Source organism: Marmota monax, unplaced genomic scaffold (assembly GCF_021218885.2).
Source record: "Marmota monax isolate L192 unplaced genomic scaffold, Marmota_monax_Labrador192_F-V1.1 WCK01_AAM20220418_F8-fsc00034, whole genome shotgun sequence".
Lineage (NCBI taxonomy): Eukaryota > Metazoa > Chordata > Mammalia > Rodentia > Sciuridae > Marmota > Marmota monax.
Genome location: NW_026693934.1, coordinates 11606110 through 11634044, shown reverse-complemented (window position 1 = coordinate 11634044; position 27935 = coordinate 11606110). Strand labels below are relative to the sequence as shown.

General features: G+C 42.1%; 1 protein-coding gene across 1 annotated transcript; it reads right to left on the bottom strand.

The window, feature by feature from the left end:
• Positions 1-27541, bottom strand: LOC124106128 (cytochrome P450 27C1). The gene is made up of 9 exons (XM_046463683.2): positions 27263-27541; positions 20021-20211; positions 17243-17442; positions 13593-13802; positions 11943-12106; positions 7025-7191; positions 5213-5291; positions 4528-4731; positions 1-2990 (listed from the first exon to the last, which is right to left on the bottom strand). The coding sequence occupies exons 1-9, from the start codon at positions 27524-27526 to the stop codon at positions 2874-2876; spliced, it is 1596 nt and encodes a 531-aa protein (XP_046319639.2). The 5' UTR covers positions 27527-27541; the 3' UTR covers positions 1-2873.
• Positions 27542-27935: the final 394 nt, after the last annotated feature.

Below are 27935 nucleotides of genomic sequence, written 5' to 3'. Positions count from 1 at the left end.
ATGTAAAGCAGAGAGAATAATGTCATGAACCCTTGAGTACCCACCACCAGCTCCAACAACTAGCAACATCTGCCCCATTTGATTCCTCTCTTCCTCCCTGGGCCTCCGACACCTTCCCACACACCCATCAGCCGTGCCCACAGCAAGCTAGGTTATTTCTAATCAAATTCGAGATGCTGTAACATTTTATCCATAAACATTTACATCTATAAAGATAGCGCCAAGAGATAAGATCTGTCTTTTTTTAAAGCATAACTACCGTTATCACACCAATAATAACAATAACTCCTTAATATCATCACATAAACAGTATTCGGATTTCCCCAATTCATGCCCCCTTTTTCTCTCTCCATGGATTTGTTTGGCTCTTTTCTTGTAATTATCTTCAAAAAAATCTCTTTACAAGTTGTTTGCTTGAATCTGATTCAAGTTAACACCAGTATCGCTCTCGGTTGACAAATCTCATAAATCTCTCTTTTTCTATAACAGTTCCCCCTTCCTTTTTTTTTTTTTTTAACACTTATTTGTTGAAAAACTTGGGTGTCTTGTGGTTGACAGAGCCGTGGCTGTTGTTGCTGCCCAGCACCAAAAAAAAAAAAAAAAAAAAAGAAAAGGATCTCACCACTTACCACTAGGCCAGAAAAAGATCCAGACTCAAAACCAGAAGTCCAGTTTCTAGCGAAGGCCCATTACTTTCACATCATGGTAAAGCCAAAGAATCGTAAGTCGAACCTCCGTAAATCAGAAACTGTAGTCTGGATTTTGTTGATTGCATTCCTTATAGTTTTGGCATGCCCCTCTCTACCCTCTATGCACATACACTGACAGTAGATTTAGAGATATTTCCCATTCAATTCCAGTTTCTTCACGAGGCACCCCGACATCAGAGGCTCCTAATATCTGCTGTGTCTCTTTTTGTACTTTGATGTTGGGCAGGGGGGTGGCGGGGGTGAGGTCACCCTCTGTCCTGCACTTCACTATTCACTCTCTTAACTTCAGGCAGGACCACCATTCCCTAGAGAGTTGCACGGTGTGCACAGCCAATAAGAGGTTGCTTAGTAAATTCTCAATATCTTTTAAATTTCAGTCTCAAACAGAATATAATTTCATCTCATTTTTAAAAGTTTATATATATGCTGCTACCTCAAAGTGATTCAACACTTGGCTGATTATAGGACACGATTTCATATTTAACTCTACCTATTTTTATAGCATTCATGTTTAAGCTAGTCTATCATCACACAGAGATTTCAACGTTATCATATACTTTATAAAAATAGCATGTGAAAAGGATATTATTTCCATTTTTTGGAGGGTTATTTTGTAGAATAGGGAAAAGATGCATGGTATATATTAGGTAAATTTTTTATAAGGATTATGTAAAAAGAAACAGCATGGAATTGAGAATAAGATGTTTCAGGCATGACAGCAAGAACAGAACATTATAAAATCATGTGTTTTGTTTTTTTTTTTCCCATTAGCAACCAGTAAACAGCATAAAAAGCAACAAAACTTAGCACAACGAATATTCCTGAGAGCCAAGGCTTCCCATTAGAGCCTCAAATAAGCACCAACAGCTGGATCTCATTTCCAGTTTGAATATTTAAAATGACACACACAAAAAAAATAAAATAAAATGACACACAAATATAAAAATGCTATTATAGACTTTTTTCTCCTTGAAATAAAAAATATTCTAATGTTACACTGGTTCATATGATGACTGACTTATTTCTCTCAACTTAGGTGCTATAGTTGGGATCTGGCCTGCTGGAATGTCCCCAAAAGGCCATGTGTCAAAGGCTTGGTCCCTAGCTTGGTGCTCTCTGGAGCCGGTGTGATCTTTAAGAGGTAGGGCCTGATGGAAGGTCCTTGGGTCACTGGGAGATTGCCCTCAAAGGGGATTGTGGGATATAAGTCTCTTCATCTTCATGTCCCAGCCATGAAGTGAATGGTTGGCTGGGCCACACACTCCTGCTGTCCTCCCTACTAAAAGTCTAAAAGCAGAAGATTCACCTAATGATAGACTGAAACCTCCATCATGGTAAGCCAAAATCAACCTTTTCTCTGTTTAAGTTGATTTATCTCAGGTATTTGTTATAGTAACAGAAAGCTGCATCATATATCAGGCAACACAATTTTACATTGTCATAGTTTCAGTTCTTCTACATCTGCTAGGGTTTGATTTGGTTGAAGGAAAAAATCTGACTGTTCTTGATTTCACCAAGGGCTTTTTTATATGTCTTTAAAATAAAAATGAATATTCATCTTCTTTAGGAGCTATGACTAGAAAGGCAAGCTCTGGTTTGGAGAGGAGAATAAGAGTACCATCCTTTTAATTTGAGAACCCTTCTTTTGGGATCGAAATCTGATGCTTAGGATAAAACATTGCTTCTGGTGTTTTCATCCCATGATCATAGCATTACAAGAGGCATTCTTAGTGTTCCCTCTTCAAATTAGAAAAAAAAAATTTAGTTGAAATTGCCTTCTACCAAAGCCCTGATGTCAGTATTAGAGAACATATATGTTCAAGAACTGAATTTGTCTAAACCATTTCTTTACACAAATGTACAGAATATATCCAGGCACTAAAAACGGAGTAGAGGACAGTGTGGCACATGGGAATTCAGTGCCACTGCTTTTTAAACAGCTGTTTCCCCAAAGAAAAGGCAACTTCTGGCAGGCAAAAGTAAAATAGCCCTCTCACTGCATTCCTTAACATGATTTCCAAGTCTTCGAGAGCCCGGAAGGCCAGTTGATCCCAAGGCAGCCTCTAGAGCCCCTCCTCCACTGCTGTGGCCAGGGATACACACACACCCAGTACATGCTGACAAGCCAGCTCCGCTCCACCAGCCCGGGTTCCAAACCCAGGCTTACTTTCTGTTAACAAAACGTACGTGGATGGGCTCCGCCGGGGTCAGAAGCCCGTGGGTTTTTGCATGAACAGCTTTAGTCCAAGAAGATGTTTTGATCTCAAAATGCTGAAGCAACTAAAAAGAGAAAGAGAAAGAGAAAGAAGGATTCAACATTGGGACAGGGCTAGGGTATGTCTCAAGAGCACTTGCCTGGTATCTATGAGGCCCTGGGTTCCATCCCAAACACCACCCACACACAATACATGGGGGCAGCAGAAGATTCTGGATGCTCTTCGAATGCTTTTACTCCTCCTATTGTGGCAAGAGGTTTCAGGGAGGTGAGGCAATGAGACGGTGCCTGTTCAACGTGGAGGCCAGTGACATGCTGGTCATTTGGAGATAGCATTAGATCTCGTACAACAGCTTTGCCTGTCCATTGAGCCACAGTAACGAAGAGGTGCACACAGAACGCTCTCATGATTCAGGTTTTATTCTTCATTTCAAAATCCTAGCCCCATTCTTTCCATTTTAGGTCTACATAAAGGAGGTATGGAAGGATCAAAGAGAATAGACCAAGTGAGATTTCGGGTTTCCTGCTGGATCACAACCTGCAGCTGCATCAGATACGACGCAGACACAGCAGCAAGGAGAGATGTCGGCAGGCGGCAGATGGTCCAACAGACTCTGGGTGTTGATGGCTGAATTTAAACATTCCTGACATGTTCCTTTGATTTTATTGCTCCTGTCTGCCATTCAAAAGTAGAACCAACCCTGCCTCCTAGGGTAAAAACTGGAAAGTGCCTAAATGATGGATTTTAAAGAACTCCAAAGTATCAATTGTCCGAAAGCAATAACCTGCCCAGCCAGTTGGCAAGGCCATCCTTGGGCTTAGGCAACAAAAGACAACTTGCTCTAATACAGATTCCTAGTAGGGATGGGGGCCTCGCTCAACTCATTCAGACAATGCAGGTGGCAGATGAGCTGTTGACAATATAACCTCCAACTTGTGACTAGGCTGTCCCCACTCTGCCCTGCCTCTCTCTCCAGCCTTATCTCCCAGGCAAAGACTAAAGGCCCATTGATAGGTCCTCGGGGTAGGCTTCAGATCCAGGATGGAGTCAAACAGGGATCAGGGTCAGGGTTTCAATGAGGACATTCATTCTTTGGTCATCATTAAAAGAAATGAGCAGAATGGTGTGTCTTTGGGCAGCTCCACAGTGTACGAGCACCAACGTGGCCTTGTCTAAACGTCTAACCTCTGACCTTTCACATTGCTCCCCATGTGATGAGGTTTGAAGACCACTCATTTGCCAGGAACCATTGGTCTGTCTTGAGAACACCCCATGTGACAGCAGGACTATTGAGCTCAGGGCTCCAAGAACTCCCCACACCCCATTAACATACACATACCACCTAGGCTTCAGGATTCAGCATCTTCACCTTCCACCAAACAGAATCCCAAGGAGGAAAGAAATGTGGCAGGGCCTGTGGGGTTGAGATAGTCCCTGCCCAGGATGGTGTTTTACAGTACATGAGGGATTTTATGCAAACCCCTTGCTTGATTTTTAAGTTTTCAAAACTGAGTCCTCTTTCTTTACCTGAAAGTTCCGACCCAGTTGAGCCCAATAAGAGAGGTCACGCCCAAGGCCAGAGTTTGCCTTGCCTGCCTCACCTGGATCATGACCAGGTGAATCTCCAGCTCTGCAATTCTCCGCCCAATGCAACTGCGCACCCCATAGCCAAAGGGGATGGACCCAAAATTGTCGACTCTGTCCAGGCTTCCTTTTCGCAGCCAGCGCTCGGGCCTGAACTCCTTGGCCCGAGGGAAGTTCTCATCCTCGTAGGAGGTGGCATAGTGGCAGAGGGCCAGCTGGGTCTAAAAAAAAGAAAGAAGAGGATCACTTGAAGGCAGAGCAGAGGCCAGCACAGCCCTAGCCAGACTGTCCCTTCAGAGAGGCCCCTGGCCTGGGGGAGCCACAGAAGGTCCACACAGACCCAGATGGACCACACTCTTCCTTCCCCTCACACTTCCTGGCCCACTCCCATGTCAATACAGCCTCTGAGAGAGCAAGTTCCAATCTTTGGGAAACTGGCAGAGCAGAGCTCCTGCATTTATGGGGCAGAGCCTGGGGCTAGAGGGAGTGGCCCTGTGCGCTACAGAATCCTCTTGTTTTGCTTTTGAGGAGTATGTTTCCAGAGCAGTCAGACCACACAAGTCATCTCACTGCTAAAGCACCATCTTCATAAGCACGGTATAAGAAAGGGACAAAGACTCCCTGAATGTCGAAGCAGATTTCCAATGCAACCACCAGTGCCCAGCCCTGCCCCTACACCCCTGTCATGGCCACCAAACTCACGCCTTTGGGAATCAGATATCCGCCAATAACCAGGTCTTCTTGGGTGACACGGCCATTCCCTGGTAGCACTGGAAACAGCCTGGAATGGAACCAATGGGAACAGGAATGGAACAGTGACTCTTAAACTACTTCATTAAACATTTAGGCATCTGAATATATTGCCACGTCCATTAAACATTCTAAAAAACAGCTGGGTGCAGTGATGCCCACCGGTAATCCCAGCAAATCGGGAGGCTGAGAATCCCAAATTCAAGTCCTCGGCAATTTAGCAAGACCCTGCCTCAAAATTAACAAAAATTAAAAAAAAAAATTTAAAAAGGGCTGAGGATATAGCTCAGGAATAAAGCACTCCGGGGTTCTATCCCCAGTACCAAAAGAAAAAAAAATCTAAGAAGTGACAGTGTACAGTTTCAACTAAATCTTCTAAGAAGGATTCAACAGCAAGTATTCTGGGGAATATGAAAAGGGTTACAAGGTCAAAAAAGTTTGCAAAACACAAAGCAAAGCTTTGAACATGGTCTTATGTTCTCAAGGGGGGAAAAAGTTACAAGTTTCTGAAATTTTATGTGTACATGGGACCACTTTATCAAAGAATAGTTCATAGGATTTAGGATCCTAAGAATCATTTAAGAAATAGTACTTCAGTTCTCAAATTGTCCTGAACAAAGAATTCTTTTAAAAAATTAAATTCATTTTTTTTAAGGTTCTGGGGATTAAACTTAGGGCCGTACACTTTCTAAACACACATTTTTCCACTGATATACACCCCCCAGTCCATTTTCTTTTTCTTTTTTTCAAGATCAGTCAGCATGCTTAAATTAAGGATTCAGTGTAAATTAAAGTATTGGTATCAAATAAGGTTTGAAAGAATTATTTTCACGTTTACTATAGAAAATAATCTTTGTTCTTTGTCATAGCAGTTCCTCCACAGAAGATGCTGGTTAGGGGGACTGCAGAGGGGGGAGGAATTTCACTGATCATAAATGTCCATCTCCCCCCAAAACCACCCCCCTTCCACCTAAGACAACCCAACTTTTCCACTGTCACTGAAGCCCTGTCCAGGAGCAAATGAGCCTCACTAAGTGGCTTCTCCAACTCAGACCAGGATGTTCACATGAGAACCACAGGATACTGTGAACAGGTCTGGTAATTAGCCTAACAATCCAGTGTCTTTTCCTGACAAAGCAATCTTGTTCCACTTTCTCTTCAGAGGAACACAGTCAAAACCATTGATCCAGGAGCCACTTGGAAACTCTGGATGGACCTACTGTATAAAGGAGGAATAGTATTCAGTGACTGCTTCAAAAATCTTTAGGAAGGACAATGGATATTCGAAAGACAGAGTAACTCTTCTCCTAATCCAGACAGGAGGAAAGATAGATAGTAACAAACATCCCTTTCCTACCCAGTTTAGCTGGTGGATGTAGACTGAGGATTCTGCTGAGACAAAGAATCGAGAGAAGAATGAACAGGGAAAGGTCATCAGGTACAAAGTTTCAGCTGAATAAGAGAAAGAAGTTCTGGTGTTCTTCTCTGCAGCATGATGACTACACTTAACAATATGTATTGCATGTTTCAAAACAGCTGAAAGGGAGGATGGTAAAGGGTCTCACCACTCAGAAGTGATCAATGATAGAAATGCTAATTACCTTGAATTCATCATTCCGATGTATGCTTGTGTTGAAACATCACATTACACCCCATAAATATATGCAACTATTATTTGCCAATTAAAAATAAAATAAAACTTTAAAAAAAAGAATCAGAGATAATAAAGGAGATAATTTGTTAACTTTTACCCCTGACTTGTACCTCAGGGTTTCCTTCAGGAGAGCTCTGACCAGCGGGACTTTGGGGACATCTGCTGCAGTTGGAACATGCCTTTCCCCCAAATTCTTGACTATCTCCCGATACACGGTCTGCTGCACTTCTGGGTGCCTTGCCAGGAGATACACTGCCCAGGATAACGTGAACGATGTCTAATAAGAGAAACCGGCAGGCACAGGCATGTCATGAGTAAAGCCAAAGGTTTACACAGCAGTCAGAGTCAGATGTGACGTCCCCTGGGAATAAGGGTAGGAGCAAAACCATATCTATACCATCCTATCTTTGCATTTGAGTTATTACCCAGACAAAAGATTCTTCTCCTTATTTCAGACCAGAAAAATCAAACAACTATTTTTGGAACATCAACTCTATGACCCGAGTGCTTTTTTTTTTTTTTTTTTTTTTTTTTGGTGGGGGGGGGGGCGCTACAGGTGATTGAACATAGGGACACTTAACCACTGAGCAACATTCCCGGCCTTTTTTGAGAAACAGGGTCTCACTGAGTTGCTTAGTGCCTCACTAGGTTGCTGAGGCTGGCTTTGAACTCTCGATCCTCCTGCCTCAGCCTCCTGAGCTGCTGGGATTACAGACGTGTACCCCCGCCCCATGCCCAACTCAAGGACCCTTCCAATGAAGAGTCATGGGGGAAATTATTTCAGCACTTTTTGAATTATTTCAGAGCAATGTGCCTCCTCTCTAGGGAACCCTGGGGGACCTAAGGAATGACAGTCAAGGCTAGAAGTTCTGCCTGAACTTCACAGGACATTTGCAAAGGTTACCTGTTTTTTTTGTTGTTGTTGTTGTTTAAAAAGGGGCCTAAACCTGTCCACTTTTAAAAGACCTGAGAACCATGATATTCTGGCATCCCACAGGCCCATGATGGCTGAGCCTGGCCTGCTCCAGCTGCCCTAATCTAGAGATTGGGGAGTGCTAGAAGGACACCAGTCAGTCATTGTTCCTATCAATTTATCAACAAAAATCAGCAACTAGCCATAGAGTCTCTCATTTGTGTAGTGGTTTTTTAGTTTGGTTCGGTTTGGTTTTTTAATGTGGTACTGGGGATTGAACCCAGGGTCTCTCATCAACCAGGCAAGCACTCCACCACTGAGTTACACACCCAGCTCTGCGATATCATTTTTTAATACCACTTCTTGGTCTGATTACATTTCCAGTTATTTAGAATAATTCTATTTTATTATACTAAGTCCCAAGAGTTCCACTAAAATTAATACCACTATCTATGTGACTGTATTTCACTTGCTTGTAAGGAAATTCCACAGTCTAAATTCTTTTTCTTTCAATCTAATTTAATTATACCATATGAATATCATTTCTCCTCCAAGTCAATTGGTAGTGTTCTGTTTCATTCTGATATTGAACACTTCTTGGTCACAGTATATTATTCGATTGCTACCCTAATGTATTCTACTAACTCGGATTTCATTTAAATGAGATCTCTATAAACATTTATCACATGGATTTGATTCACTAAAATCTCATTTAAATGAGATCCCTATAGAAATTTAGTACATGCTTATAGAGAGCAGGCTCTCCCATAATTTATAACATACAATACAATGTTCAAGCTCTTCCTTATAAATGAGAAAAAAATTATTTAGATGCTTTCTATTAAGAGAACAGAAAAATTATATTAGACTCATGTCCTTAGGGGAAAATGAAACATGGCATGCAATGGTACAATATTCAATGATTTTTTTAAAAAAAAAAAAAAAAGAGTAAATTACTGTTAAATACTACCACATGGATGAATCTCAAAGTCACTTCTCTGAGTGAAGGAAGCCAGATGCAGGGTAATATGTATTGTATAATTCCACTGACATAAACTTTAGAAAAATATGGTAGTGGTTTCATAAATGCTTGCTGCAAACAATCTGTATCAAATTATACAGTTTAAATAGATGCAGTTTATTATGGACAAATCACACTGCACTGAAGTTGATTCCTTAAAAAAAAAAAAAAATGAGTTTGAAATTGTAAGAATGTTTCCTGGCTTTCATTCCAGGACACAGAAAAGGACCGGGTCCCATCTCAACCCCACTCGTTACGATACTCTAAATTACCACCAGGGGGCAAGAGGTACAAGTGTGTACAAATTGACTCCTAGACTAGGCGGTTCTTTCATTCCTTCCAGATGCAAGTGGTGTCTTGGTGTGAGCAAATTCACACCATTCATCACTTTTACATAATCAGGATAATCACTGATTGCATCAGTTAGTTTCCATTTAAATCTTACTCTTTTTGTTTTATCCTTGCAGAATTTCTGGAAGAAGTTAATACTTTGTTTCTACATGTTTATGTGACATTATCATAAAAGTGATATAGGTTAGCCAGGTGCAGTGGTGCATGTCTATAATCCCAGCAACTTGGGAGGCTGAGGCAAGAAGATTACAAGTTTCAGGCCAGCCTCAGCAACTTAGAAAGGCCTTAAGAAACTCAATGAGACCCTGTCTCAAAATAAAAAAATAAAAAGGGCTGGGGATGTGTCTCTCTGGTAAAACACCCCTGGATTAAATTCCCAGTACCAAAAAAAAGCCAACCCTGGTTTGGGGGGTTCTTTTTCCTCCTTTTAAAATGGAGCTCTGTGCCTTAATCAAGGTCAGGAAGCACTTGCATGAAGGAAAAGCATGATGTGACAAGCTCAACTGCTTTTTACTTTCCAGACACACCAACAGAAGCACCCTCTCCAGCCCAGCACTTCTCCACTTTGCTGCCAGAATTTCATTCAATTGACTGTCTTCCACCACGTACTAGAAGTACAAGCCTGTTGTTTTGTTTGTTTGTTTGTTTCCCTGCTTCACTACTTCCTTTTAGCAAAATTGGAACCTGTTCTGGGGCTAGGGGTTTAGCTCAGCAGCAGAGCCCTTGGCTCTGAGGCCCTGGGATCAGCTGGCATTCATTAGGCCATGGGTTGGATCCCCAGAACCACAAAATAAATAAAACTGCACTGTACCTACACCCACGTGTATACCATTTTTCAAACACAAGCAAATATGTCATATTACATGTTTTAGGAAGGAATATGACTCCCCAGTCCCTGGACCTCAGCCAGGAAACCCCCTGTTAACAACCCAGTGAGTACCCACCACACTTCTGCATGGCCACATGGTCACATACAGACACATATATGCACATAGATGGGGAGGGGATGATGCCACAGTGTCTTGCTAATGGGATCGCCTTGAAGTCCATTGGCAGTGCTGTTTCATTCTGATAATGAACCCTTCTTGGTCTCGATTCAATTCTCTAGCTTCAAATTGATATGTTTACACACATACATGCACATGCACACATATTTACAAGTCGAACTGTTTTAAGTTTTCTTTCTTTACACTCTCTATATAACAGGTCGTGAGTTTTGTTTTTTTCTTTTTATTTGTTTATTTGTTTTAATTTTTACTTGTAGATGAGCACAGTACCTTTATTTTAGTTATTTATGTGGCGCTGAAGATCAAACCCAGGATCCCATGTGTGGAAGGCAAGCGCTCTACCACTGAGCCACAACCCCAGCCCAACAGGTTGTGGTTTTAAAGTTAACCAGGCTTTATAAAATGAATTCCATAGCTTGACAAATTTCAAAGGGTAAATAACAAGGTGTTAATGTCTGTGCCCTCTTCATGGCTGATATTATGAAATAGTGAACAAAATGTTGGCAAATGGGGAATGATTTTTAAACTGGAACACTTACTGTGATTTTACATGTGTGATAATGGAATTGTGGTTATGTTTTTCACAGAATTGACTGTGTAGTTTTGTTTTACATTTTACAGAAAGAAAGTTTTCTCCTGGCTATTTTCTGCTAGAACAGGTGGCCTCAGTATATGTAGGGATTGGTTCCAGGACCCTCCCTGGATATCAGAGTCTGCATATGCTCAAATCATAAAACAATAGCATGACATTTGCATATGATTTACATATAATTTACATACCCCTCCCCCATACTTTCAATCATCTCTAGGAGATTCATAACACCTAATGAAATGTCAATGCAAATAGTTGTCATAATGTATTACCTATGAAGTGATATAATAATGTTCATGCACACGTAATTTTTTTTTCCTGAATATCTTCAAGCCAGAGTTGGCTGAATCTACAGGTATGGAACCTGCAGATATGGAAGGCCAACTATACAAACATGTACAGTGCACTTAAAGTATCTGCCCTATTAGGAATGGAACCATCCTTTGACCCAGCTATCCCTCTCCTCAGTCTATACCCAAAGAACTTAAAAACAGCATTCTACAGGGGCACAGCCACACCAATATTTACAGCAGCACAATTCCAAATAGCTAAACTGTGGAACCAACCTAGAAGCCCTTCAGTAGATGAATGGATAAAGAAAATGTGGTATATATACACAATGGAATATTACTCTGCAATAAAAGAGAATAAAATCATGGCATTTGCCGGTAAACAGATGGAGTTAGGGAATACAATGTCAAGTGAAGTTAGCCAATCCCCAAAAACCAAATGCTGAAGGTTTTCTCTGATATAAGGAGGCTGATTCATAGTGGGTAGGGAGGGGGAGCATGGGAGGATTAGATGAACTCTAGATAGGGCAGAGGGTGGGGAGGGGAAGGGAGGGGACAAGGGGGTAGGGAAGATGGTGGAATGACATGGACATCACTGCCCTAAGTACACGTATGAAGACATGAATGGTGTGAATATACTTTGTATACAACCAGAGATATGAAAAATCATGCTCTATATTGTAATGCATTCTGCTATCATGTATAACTAATTAGAATAAAAGTTTTTTTAAGAATTTTAAAAAACTGGTAAATAAAAATAAAAAAGTATCCACCCTACAAAGAAACACTCCACCAGAGCATGGGGAAAGCAGTGCCGCGCTTCATTCATTGAGAAAACAAGCACAGGTACTTACTGTGTCAACGCCAGCCAGCAGCATCTCGGTCATGTTGGCGTAGATCTCCTCCAGCGTCAGTGTCCGGCTAAGGAAGAGGTATGTGAGAAGTCCCCCGCTCACCCTCTCCCCTCGGTCCAATTGGCACTGTATGTCCCTCAACTTGTTGTCGACATGAATTTGGCCTGTTGGAAAATGGTATTTCTTTGAAAAGCAGTTTGGGTTGAGAATAACCACTTCTGTCTCAAGTCTCTCTTGGTCCTCCCCATGATGTAACTAACCCAGTGAAGCTTGCATAGCTGGTGACAGAGGCTAAGGAAACCCAGCCTGATCTCTTGTCAGCCTTGGGGTCTCATTCAAACACTCATTTGTGTATGAATGAAAAAACTAAAGCCAATCTAAACATTTATTCCTTCCTGAAAGTAGTATCTATCTGGAAATGTTCTAATCCAATAACCAAGGAGTTATTATTATATTATTATAATATAGAGAAACAAGAATGCAGATTCTTTTTTTCCCACTCTGGTTCCAGAAAAAGAAAAATGAATTGAGCAGGGCAAAGGCCATGATTATTATCTGAGATGTTACTACAAAAAGACAACAAAATATAATCTACAACAGAACCTGTATATTTAAATGAAGGCTGACCTTCAAAAAGACTCCACGGGACACATCTTTTGATATTAGCATTGTTCTAAAACATTTGGAAAGGCATTTTGGAAATCACTTTTTTCTTTTTGGAAACACCTTTTTGGTAAAAAAAAAAATTTCGATGCCAGGCTTGGTGGCACATACTTGTAGTCCAGAGACTCAGGAGGCTGAGGCAGAAGGATCTCAAGTTTGAGGCCCCTCAGCAATTTTGCAAGGCCCTAAGCAACTTAGAGAGACCCTGTCTCAAAATAAAAAGATAAAGAACTTGGGATGTAGCTCAGTGGTTAGGCACCCCGCGGTCAAGCCTCAATATCATCTCCCCCATTTTTAAATTTATTTATTTATTTATACTGGGGATAGAACCCAGGAGCACTCAACCACTGAGCCATATCCCCAGCCCTATTTTGTATTTTATTTAGAGACAGGATCTCACTGAGTTGTTTAGCGCCTCACCATTGCTGAGGCTGGCTTTGAGCCATTGGGATTACAGGTGGGTGCCACCACGCCTGGCCCCAAATTTTCTGAGTTACATAAGAAAGCAAATCTTCTTTATAGTGTCACTTTGAGAATAAATAAATATTCATCTTCCTAGCTCGTTTTCATTGGGTAACAAAACAAATGAATCTATCCCTTTCAAAAAAGCTGCAATGGAGAATGTTCAAATAAAAGTCTATCGGCCTCCAATTCCCTCAACAGTTTGAGTACTGACAGATTTACTAGACTAAAGATATTATCTTCCGGAGGGAATTTTATGTGCATGTGTCACTGCTAGCACATTTGCTCAAATAGAAAGAATTATAAAATGAAAATTAGGCCATGTAACTAGTAGTCACACCCCACATGCTTTTCTTGCTTATTTGAAAAACAAATATGAAAAAGTTATGAATGCAAATAACCCGTGGAGGTCCATCAGATCATCCTCAGCCATAATCACCCCCCTGCCTGGAAACACTAGATACACAGCTGCAGTCCCATCACCCTATAGATGCCATAGGTGCCCTTCCTCCAGCCTTCTCTTACTGAATTTGAAGAGTCCATCCCAGGACCTGCAGAATTCTCGCCAGGGTTTGGGGATGAAGGGGCGGAGCCATCTGGGGATGGCACCTGCGTACATGGAGGTTTTGAACATGCTGAACATGAGCTCCAGGGCTTCAATGTACTCCACTGTTGTCTGGGGGATGTGGTTCTCCAGGCATCCTAAGCGACTCTCGTAAAGGATGGTGGCCACACCTGGGTGGGGAAGACAGTTTAAAAGTTCTCTTCTCCTCCATCATTTACCATTATCAATACCATATCAATACGTAATATGTGGCATTAAAAATAACTTTCAAAAGTGGTCTAAGTGGGGGCTGGGATTGTGGCTCAACGGTAGAGCACTCGCCTCTAATGGGTGGGACTGGGGTTTGATCCTCAGCACCACATAAAAATAAAGGCATTGTGTTGTGTCCATCTACACCTAAAAAATAAATATAAAAAAAATATTTTTTTAAAAAGTGGTCTAAGGGGGCTGGCTGCTGATGTGGCAGAACGGGATAGTGCATAGCTTGTGTACCCAAGGTCATGGGTTCAGTCCTCAGCACCACACACACACACACACACACACACAAAGGATGCTCTGGGAGCCTTTCACGAGTCACTTTTATCATCCAATCTCCATCCTGAACTACAGGATGCTGTGCATGGTTAACTCTGCTTCATTTAAATAGCTCCCTTTACATCCCTTAAATACATATTAGGAAACCCACCAGAGCCAGGCATGGGGGTGCACACTTGTCTATCCCAGTGACCCAGGATCAGGAGATCCGCAACTTGAGCAATGTAGCAAGAGCCTGTCTCAAAATAAAAAAAAGAATAGGGATGTAGCCCAGTAATAAAGCACCCCTGGGTTCAATTCCCAGTGGTAGCGGGTGGGTAGAGGGGAAGCCCATCAGAAGGACTAGACAAGAAGAATCCTAGAGTTTAAGCAGCGTGGCTAAGGTTGCAGAGGACTGGAACTCAGGTCTGAGATAACAAACCTTGTGAGGAGAGTGAGCTCTCCAAGCCTGATGCTGCTCAGCCCCTTCACACCCGCCTCTCTAGTTTGTCCTAGTTCTGAGGAGGGAGGAAGCAAAACCCAACCAGGGCCCCTTCCTGCCTCATTTGGAGACTATGAATCAGCTTTCCGTCAAGGGGCTCAATGGGGATAATTGAAAACTGTCTCCTCCTGGGGATCCCAGACCCAGAGAGCTAAAGGAACAGAGGAAGTGACCTCATGGATCCGTGGAGGGTAGGATGGTTCACTGTGTTTATATTACAGTTCTCTGTTGATGTCATTGCTATTTTTAGAAAACATTCCTATCAGAATTTCAAAGTTAAAGGTACATTCATATATTGCTGGTGGGACCACAAATTGGTGCAATTCTGGGAAGCTAAAGGGAGATTCCCGAAAAAACTAGGAATGGAACCACTATTTGACCCAGCTATCCCACTTCTCCATATATATCCAAAAGATTTAAAATCAGCATACTACAGTAGCCACATCAATGTTTATAGCAGCACAATTCACAGTAGCCAAGCCATGGAACCTATCTAGGTGGCCTTCAATAGATGAATGGATAAAGAAAATGTGGTACATATACACAGTAGATATTACTCAGCCATAAAGATTTTCCTGTAAATGTATGGGACTGAAGGTTATCGTGCTTAGTGAAATTAACCAGTCCCAAAAAGTCAAAGGTCAAATGTTTTCTCTGATAGGCAGACGATAATCCAAAATAAGGGGGTATGATTAAAAAAAAATAGAAGAAAGATCAGTGGAATGGAGGAAGGGGATTGGACAGGAAGGGGAGGGGATGGGATAAGGAAAGAACAATGGAATTCATGTGACTTAATCTCATCATCATGTATATCCACAAGACTCTGATTATTTTTAAAAAACTATAAGTAAATAGCAGGAAGATCAGTAGAGAGAAGGGAACAGAGGGAGGGAGGAAGGATTGGAAAGGGGAAGTCCTGGGGACTGGATTAGAGCAAATTATATTCCATGCTTTTATAACTGTGTCAAAATGAATCCTAATGTTGTATATAACTAACAAGAGCCAATTAAAATGGAAAAACAAAGAGATAGGCAATATAAAAATCTTTTTTAAAGTTAAAAAGAAGAATTAAAAATTAAAAGTAATGGAAACATTATTTTTAAAAAGATCCAGTACCACAAAAAAAAAATGAGAAACCTGATAGAAGTGTCTTCCAGACATATTTTTAAGAAAAAAGCAATATGTTTTGTATACTCGAGGACATGGCTCAGTTGGTAGAGTGCTTGCCTCGCATGCACAAGGCCCTGGGTTCAATTCCCAGCACCAAAAAAAAAAAAAAAAACAATAGGGTTGGGATGTGGCTCAGTGGTCGAGTGCCCTGAGTTTGATCCCTGGTATTCCTGCCCTGCCTTCCCCCAAAGAAGAAATATTCAAGATGTAAGGAAAATGAGTTGTGCTTAAAATATGCTAGGAGAAAGAGAGGATTTAAAATACATACATGTGTCTGTGTATGTGTGTGTGTGTGTTTTGTATACTATCATTTATGTTTTAAAAGTAAAAAGAATATTCATGTGTATTCCATTGTAGGTACATAACAGATCTTGATGGACACATGAGAAACTGAGGGCCTTCGTCACAATAAGGAAGCAGGAGAATATTTGATGACTACCTTTTGGTTATGATATCTGAATTATCCGACAAGATGAAATGACTTTGTGATAGACCAAATATACATTCACATATATACAGTCTATCCGTTCATAACTGTGGGTTCCTTTATTTTTAATTATGCTTTAAAAAAATGTGTAGTGACTAGGAACATGGATTCTTGAACTAAAATGACCTGGATTTGAAACTGATTTTAGTCTCTAAGAAAAGGAATTGGGGTATAACCTTGGGTAAGTTCTTTAGGACGTCTCAGTTTTCTCTTTTGTCCAACAGCAGGGACACACCTGGTTCATGCTAGTGAAGCCAGAATTAAAGACAGGCAGTTCGTATAAATAGGTGATCCAGAGAATGAAGGCCAATTTGGGTCTCAGAAGTTGGAGATTGAAATGTTAATGCCTTCAGAGCCCTTCCTCCACCCTTATCAAGATAACTGGCCCCTGCTCTAACCTGTTGCTAAGGTAACCTGTCCCAGGGACTGTCCCTCCTTATACGGAGTTATAAAAGTTGTTAATTAATGCACCCTAGGCCCCCTTCCTTCCCAGATCACTCCACCTTGGCCCCTCCAGCCCATCTGCTTCTCATCTTTTGGCCATCCTACCTGAGCATCTCCTGAGCCTAATCAGAAAGGAGAGAGATAAGGGGGAAGAGAGCAGGAGAACAAAGAAAATCTAGGATGTATAAAAGAGGCAGAATGCTCTCATTTCTTGGGATACCAGGATACCAGCTATGGACCCTTCTCCCTCCCAGGAGAAGTCTATGTTACCCCTTTATAAATAAACCCTGCTTTATATGCCTGCCTCCGCGTGCTTCTCTAATATTAAGGAATGTGAAGAAGCAGAACTTGTCCCCCATAACCAGTGGTATCACTAGCACTGTGGGGATGACATGTGTGTATGCATTGGGCTTACACCGCCCGGGGCACAGGAAATGCTCAAGGAAAGAAAACTACTTTTTTGGCAATTTTCCCATCTTCTGACTCCACCTCACCTTCCATTGAATATTTGAAGAAAAGGTCATTGACATTAGTCACCGTTTCCCCATCTTCTGCATGGCTCCTGAGGACGTAGATTTTTTTAATCAAATCAGCAATAACTTGGTTGACTTCTCCAGAGAAAATGGCCACATCTGTTGGTTTCAGAATTCTTTGTCTTAATACACTTCTCATCTTGAGCCACTGTTCACCTTCCCTAGAAAAACAACATGAATTTCAGATAATCTTACTTACATTGACATTCTGGGAAGGAATTCAAAAACCTATGAAAAACTTCCCATCCATAAAGAATCAATAAGAGCTGCCAATCAAAATGAGAATCAATGAGAGCTTCCAGTCAAAATTAGATAAACAAGAGCTACAGATCAAAACGAAATCAGCAAGAGCTGCTGGGAAGAGAGGAGGAATAACTTAACTCCTGTTAGAGCTTAAGTTGCTGCCCTTGAAGCAAACTTTAATTTTTTTTGCACCAGGGATTGAACCAGGGGCACTTAATTCCCAGCTCATTTTTTTCTTTTCCTGTTTTTTGTTTTTTTGAGACAGGGTCTCACAAAGTTTCTTAGGGCCTCACTAAATTGCTGAGACTGGCTTTGAACTTATGATTCTCCTGCCTCAGCCTCCCGAGCCAGTGGGATTATAGGCATGCACCACAGTACCCAGCTCCTTGAAACAAAGATTAAGAAAAAATTACCACTGGGAATCATGTAATATGATTTCCTTTGAAAAACCTATTATGATAATATTGTAACATAATAATATTTCTTATAATAATATAATATTATAAAGATATGAAACTGATTAGCAAAAGAGAAATATATATATGTATATATATATATATATACATACAAAAAGCTTATACATACATATATACACACAAAGTATATATGTATAGATACATATTAAGTTCGTATGTACACTTCTCATTTTGACCCTTAATAGCTGTGGGTTCCTCATCCATGGATTCAACTAACTGAAGATCAAAAATATTTTTTAAAAATTATGATTAGAGATTATTTAAAGCATACAGAAGGATTGTGTTGGTTTTGTGCAAATACTGCAGATTTTGGTATCATACAGGTGTCCTCAAACTAATCTGAGGATATCATGGTTTACTATTGATATTTAAAAAGAAAAAGGGAGCCAGGCACAGTAGTGCACACCTGTAATCCTAGCTACTTGGAAGGCTAGATCACAAGTTTAAAGCCAACTTCAGCAACTCAATGAGACCCTGTCTTAAAATTGAAAAATTAAAAGGGCTAGGAATGTAGCTCAGTGGCAAAGCCTCCCTGGGTTCCACCCCCTGTACCAAGAAAACAATAAAATAAATCTAAAAAGAAAACCAAAAAGGGTGACTGCAGCTCTTTCCCAGGGGGGTTGGGGGCTCCTGGCTGCACTTTAGAGGATGCCCAGCTCCCAGCCCTGGAACACCTCTCACTATGAAGGCAGGATGCTCAGTGAACAGTTTGCAGCAGGTCTGAGGACCGCTGCACACTGTCCCTCAGAGGGTTCCAGTGAGGCTGAGCTTGGTCCGGTGGCCCACAAAAGCAACCCCTCCCCATCCATCCACACTCAGTGTTTCCCTCCCACTCCTTCCTGGCTTCCCCACTCCCAAATGAACCATTGCAATTAAACCCTTGCCTTGGGATCTGTTTTGGGTGACCCCAGCTAAGCCAGCCAGTCTCCTGGGCCAGGCTCCCTCTCCCCTTCCCACCTGTGGTAAAGTCACCAGCAATATGCAATATACACACACACACACGCACACAGATTATATATGTGTATATATATATATATATATATATATATATATATATATAGAGAGAGAGAGAGAGAGAGAGAGAGAGAGAGAGAAATTGAATCTCTAGCCCACAGGAATTTGGGCCACGGATTACATGGACATTCTGGCCTCCTCCCTGCTTGGAACTGTGCCAATTATTTCTTCAAAGGTACCAACATGTTAATGAACCTTGTTCAGAATTAATTATCACAGTCAGCTATGAGACACGAAAATCACCATGGTGCTGGAGATTCTTAGCCCCCACTAGGGGATTTGCTTTTGGGTCTTACCCTCTTCTACAGTTTGGGTAAGTGTCCCCAGAGGCCCAAGTTAAATAAAGGCTTGGTCCCCAGTCCGTGGCACTACTGGGAGATGACAGTGACTTTAGGAGGTAGGACCCAGGGGAGGAAGTTAGGTCGTGTAAGGATGTGTCCTTTCAGGGGCTATGGGAACCCTTCCCTTGCCTCTGTCTCTTGCACTCCCCAGCTGCTAGGAGATGAGACTCTTCCTCCATCACTTGCTCCCCCCCATAATGTGCTGCTTCAACACAGGCCCAAAAGCAATGAGCCATCTGACCATGGACTGAAACCTCCAAAAGTATGAGCCAAATTAAATGTTTCCTTTTTTTTAAAGTTGATTATCTCAGGTCTTTTGTTACAGTGATAAAAAGTCAACAACCCTCCTTCCCCTGTCCTTCAGCTCCCTGGCTGTCACTGAGTAGACACCTAAGCTGAGAAGTTTGAGAAGAGCATTGGCCCATCATTCAGTCAGTGTGGCCTTCACCTTATCCCAGCCAGCAGACCTCTTCACAGAAGAGGAAGGAGAGCCCCACAGAGCTCTGCAGCTCCTGGTGTTAGGAGATCAGGCAAAGTGGCTATTTGACACTATTCCACTGAAACTTCTGTACTTTTTTAATAGCTGGCTTTTAGGAAACCAGTGTCTTGTGCATTCCTTCCTGAGTTCCCTCCAACGCTTGGCACAGCCTGGCCTGCGTACTCACGCTGAGATGAGCCCGGTGGCTCTCCCTCGTAAGTCTCGGTACTCCTGCCAGGACTCCATGTTGGCTCTTTGGGGTGCGGCCCCCTCCGCCCGGAGCACCTGAGCCACCATGTCGCGGTCTGCAATAGATACTACAAACTGAGGACCAAAGTGAGACTTGAAGATTTTTCCATATTCCTGTGTGTGCTTCTGCTGCAATACCGTGGAGAAACCAAAAAAAGGAAAAAACACACAAATATGATATACCTTCAATGTCAACATTCCTGTGTCTTAGAGAAGCAGAAAATGGGGGCAGAGGGAAACTGTATATTCATTCTATGGGACTGTATATCAGAGCAGTACCTTTACATATGCACATAATCATATGCATAGAGGCTTGTTTATTTGTTAGCCGTGTGGTTTTTAAAATGTCATACTTCAATAAGAGAGAAATGTCTTCATGGACAGAGATGCACTAAGGAGACACACATCCTAAGCCAAATGAGCCCCAATCAACCAACCCCTACCCCACAGCCCAGCTCTACAGGAGCCTGCTCTGTGGAGTGAGTCCTCTGGGGAAATACAGTGGGCCTCTAAAAATGGCTTCCAGGGGTTCAGTGATAGAACACATGGCTAGCATCGTGTACAAGTTCAATCCCCAGCACGAAAGGGAATAAAAACATTAATAAATAAATAAATAATTTTAAAAACCTGAAAGGGAAGGGAAAGGTATTTAGACTCTAGTCTAAAGGAGAAGCAAAATCATCTCTGTTCACAGATGACAAGATTCTCTATAAAGAAAATGTTAAGGAATTCATGGAAAAAAATAAATAGACATAACTCCTGATTCAATTTGAGTAGCTTATATCTCTATGAATTTGTCCATGTCTTCAAGATTTTCTATTTGGGTATAAATTTTCAAAATAGGTTCTGATTATTGCCTGTATTTCAGTGGTGTCCGTCATGAGATTTCCTTTTTCATCACCAATTTTAGTAATTTGAGTTTTCTCTCTTTCTCTGATTCTTTTCAAAGAACCAACTTGTCGTTTTGTTGATTTTGGCGGGGGGGGGGGATAGTTTCTTTTGTTTCGATTTCATTGATTTCAGGTTTGATTTTAATTATTACCTGTCATCTACTGCTTTTGGTGTTAATTAGGTCTTTTTTCCCTAGGGCTTTGAGATGTAATGTTAGATAATGTATTTGTTGACTTTCTATTCTTTTAATGAATGAGCACAATGCAAATAAATTTCCTCTTATCGCTGTCTTCATAGTATACCAGAGATTTTGATATGTTGTATCGCTATTCCCATTTACCTCTAAGTATTTTTTTATTTCATCCCTGATTTTTTCTACTAGCCATTCATCATTCAGTAGCATATTGTTTAGTCTCCAGGTGTTAGAGTAACTTCTATTTTTTTTTATTTTATCATTTATTTCTAATTGCATTTCATTATGATCTGATAGGATGCAAGGTATTATCTCTATTTTTTTTTTTTTTTGTATTTTCTAAGAGTTGCTTTGTACCTTAAGATACAGTCAATTTTAGAGAAGGATCCATGTGCTTCTGAGAAGAAAGTGTATTCAGTCATCGACAGATGAAACGTTCTATATATGTCTGTTAAGCCTAAAGTATTAATTATATTTTTTAGTTCTATAGTTTCTTTATTTTGTTTTTCTTTGAAAGATCTTTCCAGTGGTGAAAGAGGTGTGTTAAAGTCACCCACTATTATTGTGTTGTGGTTTATTTGATTCTTGAAATTGACAAGGGTTTGTTTGAATCAGAAGGACATAGAAAATTTAAACAGATCAATTTCAAGCAAGGAAATTGAAGACATCATCAAAAGCTTACCAAGACAGAAAAGTCCAGGACCAGACAGATTCTCAGCCAAGTTCTACAAGACCCTCCAAGAAGAACTAACATCAAGCCTCCTCAAATTATTCCATGAAATAGAAAAGGAGGGAACTCTTCCAAACATTTTATGAAGCTAATATCAACCTGATACCAAAACCAGACAAAGACACATGAAGGAAAGAAAATTTCAGACCAATATTCCTGATGAACATAGATTCAAAAATTCTTAATAAAATACTGGAAAATTGCATATAAAACATATTTAAAAAATAGTGCACCATGATCAAGTGGGGTTCATCCCAGGGATACAACCTTGCATCAATAAAATACAGAATCAATTTTTAAAATTGATCACATCAATAGATTTAAAGACAAGAATCACATGATTATCTCAATAGGTGCAGAAAAAGGATTTGACAAAATATGGCATCCATTCATGTTCAATACACTAGAAAAACTTGGGATAGTAGAAACATACCTCAACATTACAAAAGCTACATATGCTAAACACAAGGCCAACATCATTTTAAATGGAGAAAAATTTAAAGCATTTCCTGTTAAAACTGGAACAAGACAGGGATGCCCTCTTTCAACACTTATATTTAACATAGTCCTAGAAACTCTAGCCAGAGCAATTAGACAAAAAAAGAAACAAATAGAAAGAACTCAAATTATCCCTATTTGTTGACTACATGATTCTGTATTTAGAAGACCCAAAAAACTCCACCAGAAAACTTCTTGAATTCATAAACAAATTCAGAAAAAGGATATAAAATTAACACCTATAAATCATTTGCTGTCCAATATATATCAGTGATGACTCAACTGAAAGAGAAATTAGGAAATCTATCCCATTCACAGAAAAAAAAAAACCCTCAAAGAAAATAAAATATTTGGGAATCAACCTAACAAAAAACGTGGAAAAAATCTAAAATGAAAACTACAGAACACTAAAGAAAGAAACTGAAGAAGGCCTTAGAAGATAGAAAGATCTCTTGGATAGGCAGAATTAATATTGTCAAAATGGCCATACTTCCAAAAGCACTATACAGATCAAATGCAAAGTAGACATATAATAAGGGACTTGTATCTAGTATATGTTTTTAAAAACCTTTTGCAACTCAATAGTACAAAAAGAGTAATAGTAATTGAATTAAAAACTGGGCAAAGGATTTGAATGGACACTTCTCCAGAGATATACAAGTAGCTAATAAGCATATGGGAAAAAGCTCAATATCGTTAGTCAAAAGAAAATGCAAATCAAACATTAGATTTCACTTCACACCAAATAGGACAACAATAATCAAAAGGACAGATAAAGCAAGGATGTAGAAAAATCAGAACCTCTTATGCTGTTGGTGGGAATGAAAAAGGGTGTGGACACTCTGGAAAACAGCTGGCAGCTGGTCAAAGGGTTAAATATAGACTTTTTATTTTAGCCAGCAAAACCACTCTTAGATAAATATCCAAGAGAAAAGAAAACATGATACTCAAATGCTCACAGCAGCACTATTCATAATAGGAAAAGATGGAAACAATTCAAACATCTATCAATTGATGAATGGATAAGCAAAATTAGGTACTGACACCCGCTGCAACCTGGATAAACATTGAAACCAGTCACAAAAGACCGCATTCTACATGGTTCCATTCATCTGACGTATCCAGAATAATCTACAGAAAAGTAATTAGCCAAGAGGAAGGGGAGAGTTGGAGTGACAACCGAAGGTTATGGAATTCTTTCTCTTTCTTCTCTCTTTCTTTCTAGGAGGGGCCTACTGTGGATTGAACCCAGGAATATTCTACAACTGAGCCAAATCCTCAGCCCTTTCTACTATTTCAAGTCAGGATCTCACTAAGTTGTCCAGATTGACCTCAAACTTGTGATCCTTCTGCCTGAGCCTCCTGAGTAGCTGGGATGATAGGCGTGCACAACCGTGCTCAGCTTGGAGTTTCTTTTTAGAGCATTTTAATAAAAATGTTCTAAAGCTGACTTGGTGATGGTTGTAAACTTCAAATGTGTGAACTGCATGGTACTTGAATCATATATCTATGAAATTGTGAAAGAAGGAAGGAGACAGGGAGGGAGGAAGGAGTAAATTGCAATAAATATAGATGGACAATTAAAGACAGAAAAGGGAGGGGCTCCAACATGGCTCAGTGTGACACAGGACTGGCCCTGCAGAAAATGATGAAGGCTGTCTTTGGCATCCACCATCCTTTCTCACCACTCCAATTCCCAGTCTTGGAAATGGCAGGCCAGGGGGACTGTTGTCTCTCCACTCTTTGGCCCACAGGTGAAAGCTCTTCAGTCCTTCTGTGGATCTGAGTGAGGTCCACCTGGGTGAAGACACTCAGACCTAACTGGAATGGGTGAGTCTCCAAGGGGTCACTTCTAACAAGTAACCTCAAAAGACTCCAGGTTGGGCTGGGAATATGGCTCAAGTGGTAGTGTGCTCACCTGGCATGCGCGGGGCGCTGGGTTCGATCCTCAGCACCACATAAAAATAAAATAAAGATGCGTGTCCACCGAAAACTAAAAAATAAATATTTAAAAATTCTCTCTCTCTCTCTCTCTCTCTCTCTCTCTCTCTCTCTCTCTCTCCCTCTCCCTCCCTCCCTCCCTCTTAAAAAAAAAAAAAAGACTCCAGGTCTCTGAATGGGAGCCGTAAAGGGGTGGCTGATAATGGAAACCACTGAGAAATGGACTACTGCTCAGGCAAATCCAGCTACTGAACGGGCACATTCAGAATAGGGGGCTGGCAATAGAAATACTACACACAGTTTACAGCACTTTTCAGTGAAGTGGAACAGTCAGTGATAATACTTAAACAGAGATACTGGAGTTTGAATACTGGCTCACAGTTTACTAGCTGGGTGACCTCAGTTCCCTCACCTGCAAAATGATGAAATAATAGAACTTGCCTCACGTGCAGGAGTTAGAACTTCGCCTGTATATGAAAAGAGTTCTAGAAATGTTCATTGCTGTTATTTATTTGTTATTATCTGTTTCACAGCCCAAATCTCATTTGACCTCACAATAACCAGTGGGATGGATGGAGATTGTTAGTCTCCTTCACAAACAAGGAAACTATAGTCTAGAGAGAATAAGTGACTAGCCCAAGACAAGTGGTTGCAAAGGGCTATCACTGAAGAGAAGATTCTGGTACCCATGGTTTTGCTGCTCTGTCACACCTGAAACAGCATTTGGTATATGTACATATACTCTGCTACTGAGTTGCGTGAGCTTGGAACTAACTTAGCTAATACTGTGGAACTCTTCCGTTTATAAGAGGAGAATTGAACTGTAGAGCTGAATTCAAGGATTCCTTTGAGTTAACATTTTGTAATTACAAGGTGAGTGCAAGTAAACTGGATAAGATGGGTCACAGAATAATGCTCTTGCTCCCGGAAACGTTGCTTTACTGCAACTTGGATAGCCTGAAGAAGGGCTTTACTTTGAACCAACCTAGGTGGCACCCAAGCACCGCTTCAGTGTGGCTAACCACAGGCTGTAAAGCACTCCCTAGCGGTTCTCAAAGGAACTGCAGGAAGAAGAGTACTTCAAACGCCAGACGTGAGAATTCTGGTGGTGCTCTCTGCAGAGTGAAGAAAAAGGCGAAGCCAGAGAGAGTAGGTATAACTGGGAGCACCGAGGTCCTGCCTGCTGTGTTGTGAGAAAGCACCAAGTGAGTCAGTTCCTTGACTGTATGCTCTGGCACGTCTGCCCCGGGGGGCATGGGTGTGGTGGTGAAAGATGTGTCTGAGCAGTGAGCAAAAACGGCTGGCTGGGTTCAGCATGGTAGGTGGAGGCTGAGCAGATGAATGGGAAAAGAAAAAAAAAAGTCAGTGGAAACTGAGACATATCCTGTTTGGGGATTCAGGTTTTAACCGTGGTCGGCTTTTCAAAGAAGCCCGTGCCCAAGGAACAAACTCTGGATTGATGGTGTGAGTGAGGTTAAATGCAGATGGAAGTAGAGATGGATACAAGAAAAATTAAGCATAAAAATTTAGAAATCAGGCTGTATTGAACTCATAACAAGCAAATTAAATAGTTTTCACTGTATTTGGAAACTCTTGTCCTAAAATCTTAGGTTCATAGAAAAGAGAGAGAGAGAGAGAGAGAGAGAGAGAGAGAGAGAGAGAGAGAGAGAGGGGGAATATCTTCTGGACTCCCACAATCATGATGAAGGGTGAGGGTTAGAGAGGAGGAGGCCAGTTGTTATTTCTGTTGAATTAAAATTCCTCCTCATGCTCTGTTGCTTTTTTCTTAGCGAGGTTTCTACTTCTCTGACTTTAGGCAAGGCGCCTGCGCCATCTGGGGCATTGGCTAGTTGACGAACCAAGAAATGAATGAAGCCCAGGTGGGAGGTTGGAAACGTGCCTCGTAGGACCAGTAAGTTTCGCACAACAAAAGGAAGTGGGTGCGTGTGAGAAGAGGGTGTTTCGGGAGCCCCAAGGGCCATGGATCCCAGAAATTGCTGTGTTCTAGGATGCAAGCCCCAGAAGGCGAGCAGATGAAGACACCAGAGGAGGCGGCAGCTGCCACCACAAGTTGGAGGGACGGAAAATTGACGCTTCCAGGTGGAAGGCCACCTCAAGATAAAAGACGCAATTGGAGGGGCAAGGGTCGGGGTCAAGATGAGAAACGAGGGATCCCACATCATCTCGCCAAGGGTTACTGGCATATCTGGGATTTTACCAAGTCCCTGGTGCAGCCCTTACGCGTCGACCCTGTAACTATGCAACTCCAAGCCTCTGAACTTCGCTTTTTCCAATTATAAAAAAACCAAAAAAGTACTAGACCCGAACACAAAGCTATCAGTCACGTAGAGACACGCGGGGCTCCCAAGCGCCCTGAGTTTCTGGCTGTGCTCCTGAGCCGGGTGCCCGCGCCCACCGCGTGGAGACTGCGCTGCGCTCGGCCTCCCGAGACCGCGATCCCCAGGGGGCGCTCCCCTTAGGACCTCGCAGCTCCCTCTCTCCCGGGAGACCACCGCCCGCTGCTCCTTCCCAGCTACCCCTACCCGAAGTCACATCCCTGCCTCGCCCCCTGACGCCCCCTCCCCAGGAAATCCTCCCTGCTCCCTCGCCGGGCTCTCTCTCGGTCGTCCCCTCCGAGGACGCCACTTCCCGGCGCCTCTTCCACAGCTTTCCTTACCCTGGCCCCCTGCCCGCCGCCACTCACCGTCCTCCAGCCCGACTCCCCTCCCCAGAGTTCTCTCCCAAGGAGATCTCTATCCAGGCGGCCCTTTCCCGCCACCTCCTCCGGAGTCGCCTTCCCAGCGCCCCTTTCCCGGGCGCCCCTAACCGGACAACCCCTACGCGGATGCCCTCCCCCGGGTTTCGCGTCCGCCCTCGAAGGAGCAGCCCCCGGCGGCTTGCCCTCCCCGCACTGCGTGCGCGGCTACCTGGATCTCGTGGATGCGGCTGAAACCGTCCTTGCAGAAAAACTCCACCAGGTTGGCGAGGGTTCGCGGCCCCGGCATGGCCGCGAGACTCCGGGGCCCCTCGGCCCTGTCTCCGGCCCGTGGCGCCCCGGGTCGCCCAGATCCTTTGTCCTGGGCCCGCGCCCCCAACAGGAGCCCAGAGCCCAGAAGCCTGCCCCGCCCGGGCGCCGGGCGGCGAGTAGCTCTCAGGATCCGCGCCAGCAGAGCCATTGCGGTCCTTTGCATTGGTGTGCTTGTTTAAGCAGCTTCTCGGTTTCGGGGATTGCCCTTTGGGGTTGCTCTTTCCCGGGTTTTAACTTGCTGGAGCAGAGCTTCTTCGAACTCATGCCGTCTGGGCATCAGTTTACATAGATCATTATTAAAGGCTCCCTCCCTTAGGACGAAAAAAAAAAAAAGTCTGTGATTAGACTGCGAGAGAATGAGGCTATTATTTTTTTTTCTTCACATTAGATTAATTCAGCATTTAAGCGTTCTTCGAAACCACAAAGTTTTAAGTTCCAGCCCACTTCCAGCCATGGCCAACAAAAGAGAGAGGGAGAGAGAAATCGACTAGGATTTTTAAAACAATTTTCTTCTTTTAAAATTACTTATAGAAAGTATAATAAAGAAATCCCCTTCGTCTTCTTTTGTGTTT

What these genes read in the sequence shown, in the direction of transcription:
- LOC124106128 (XM_046463683.2), bottom strand. Translation starts at nt 27,526, where the DNA reads ATGCAAAGGACCGCAATGGCTCTGCTGGCGCGGATCCTGAGAGCTACT. An exon ending in GCCGCATCCACGAGATCCAG is followed by an intron (nt 20,212 to 27,262) that starts GTAGCCGCGCAC and finishes ACGGTATTGCAG; the next exon opens with CAGAAGCACACACAGGAATA. An exon ending in TGCTGGCTGGCGTTGACACA is followed by an intron (nt 7,192 to 11,942) that starts GTAAGTACCTGT and finishes TTCTCTTATTAG; the next exon opens with ACATCGTTCACGTTATCCTG.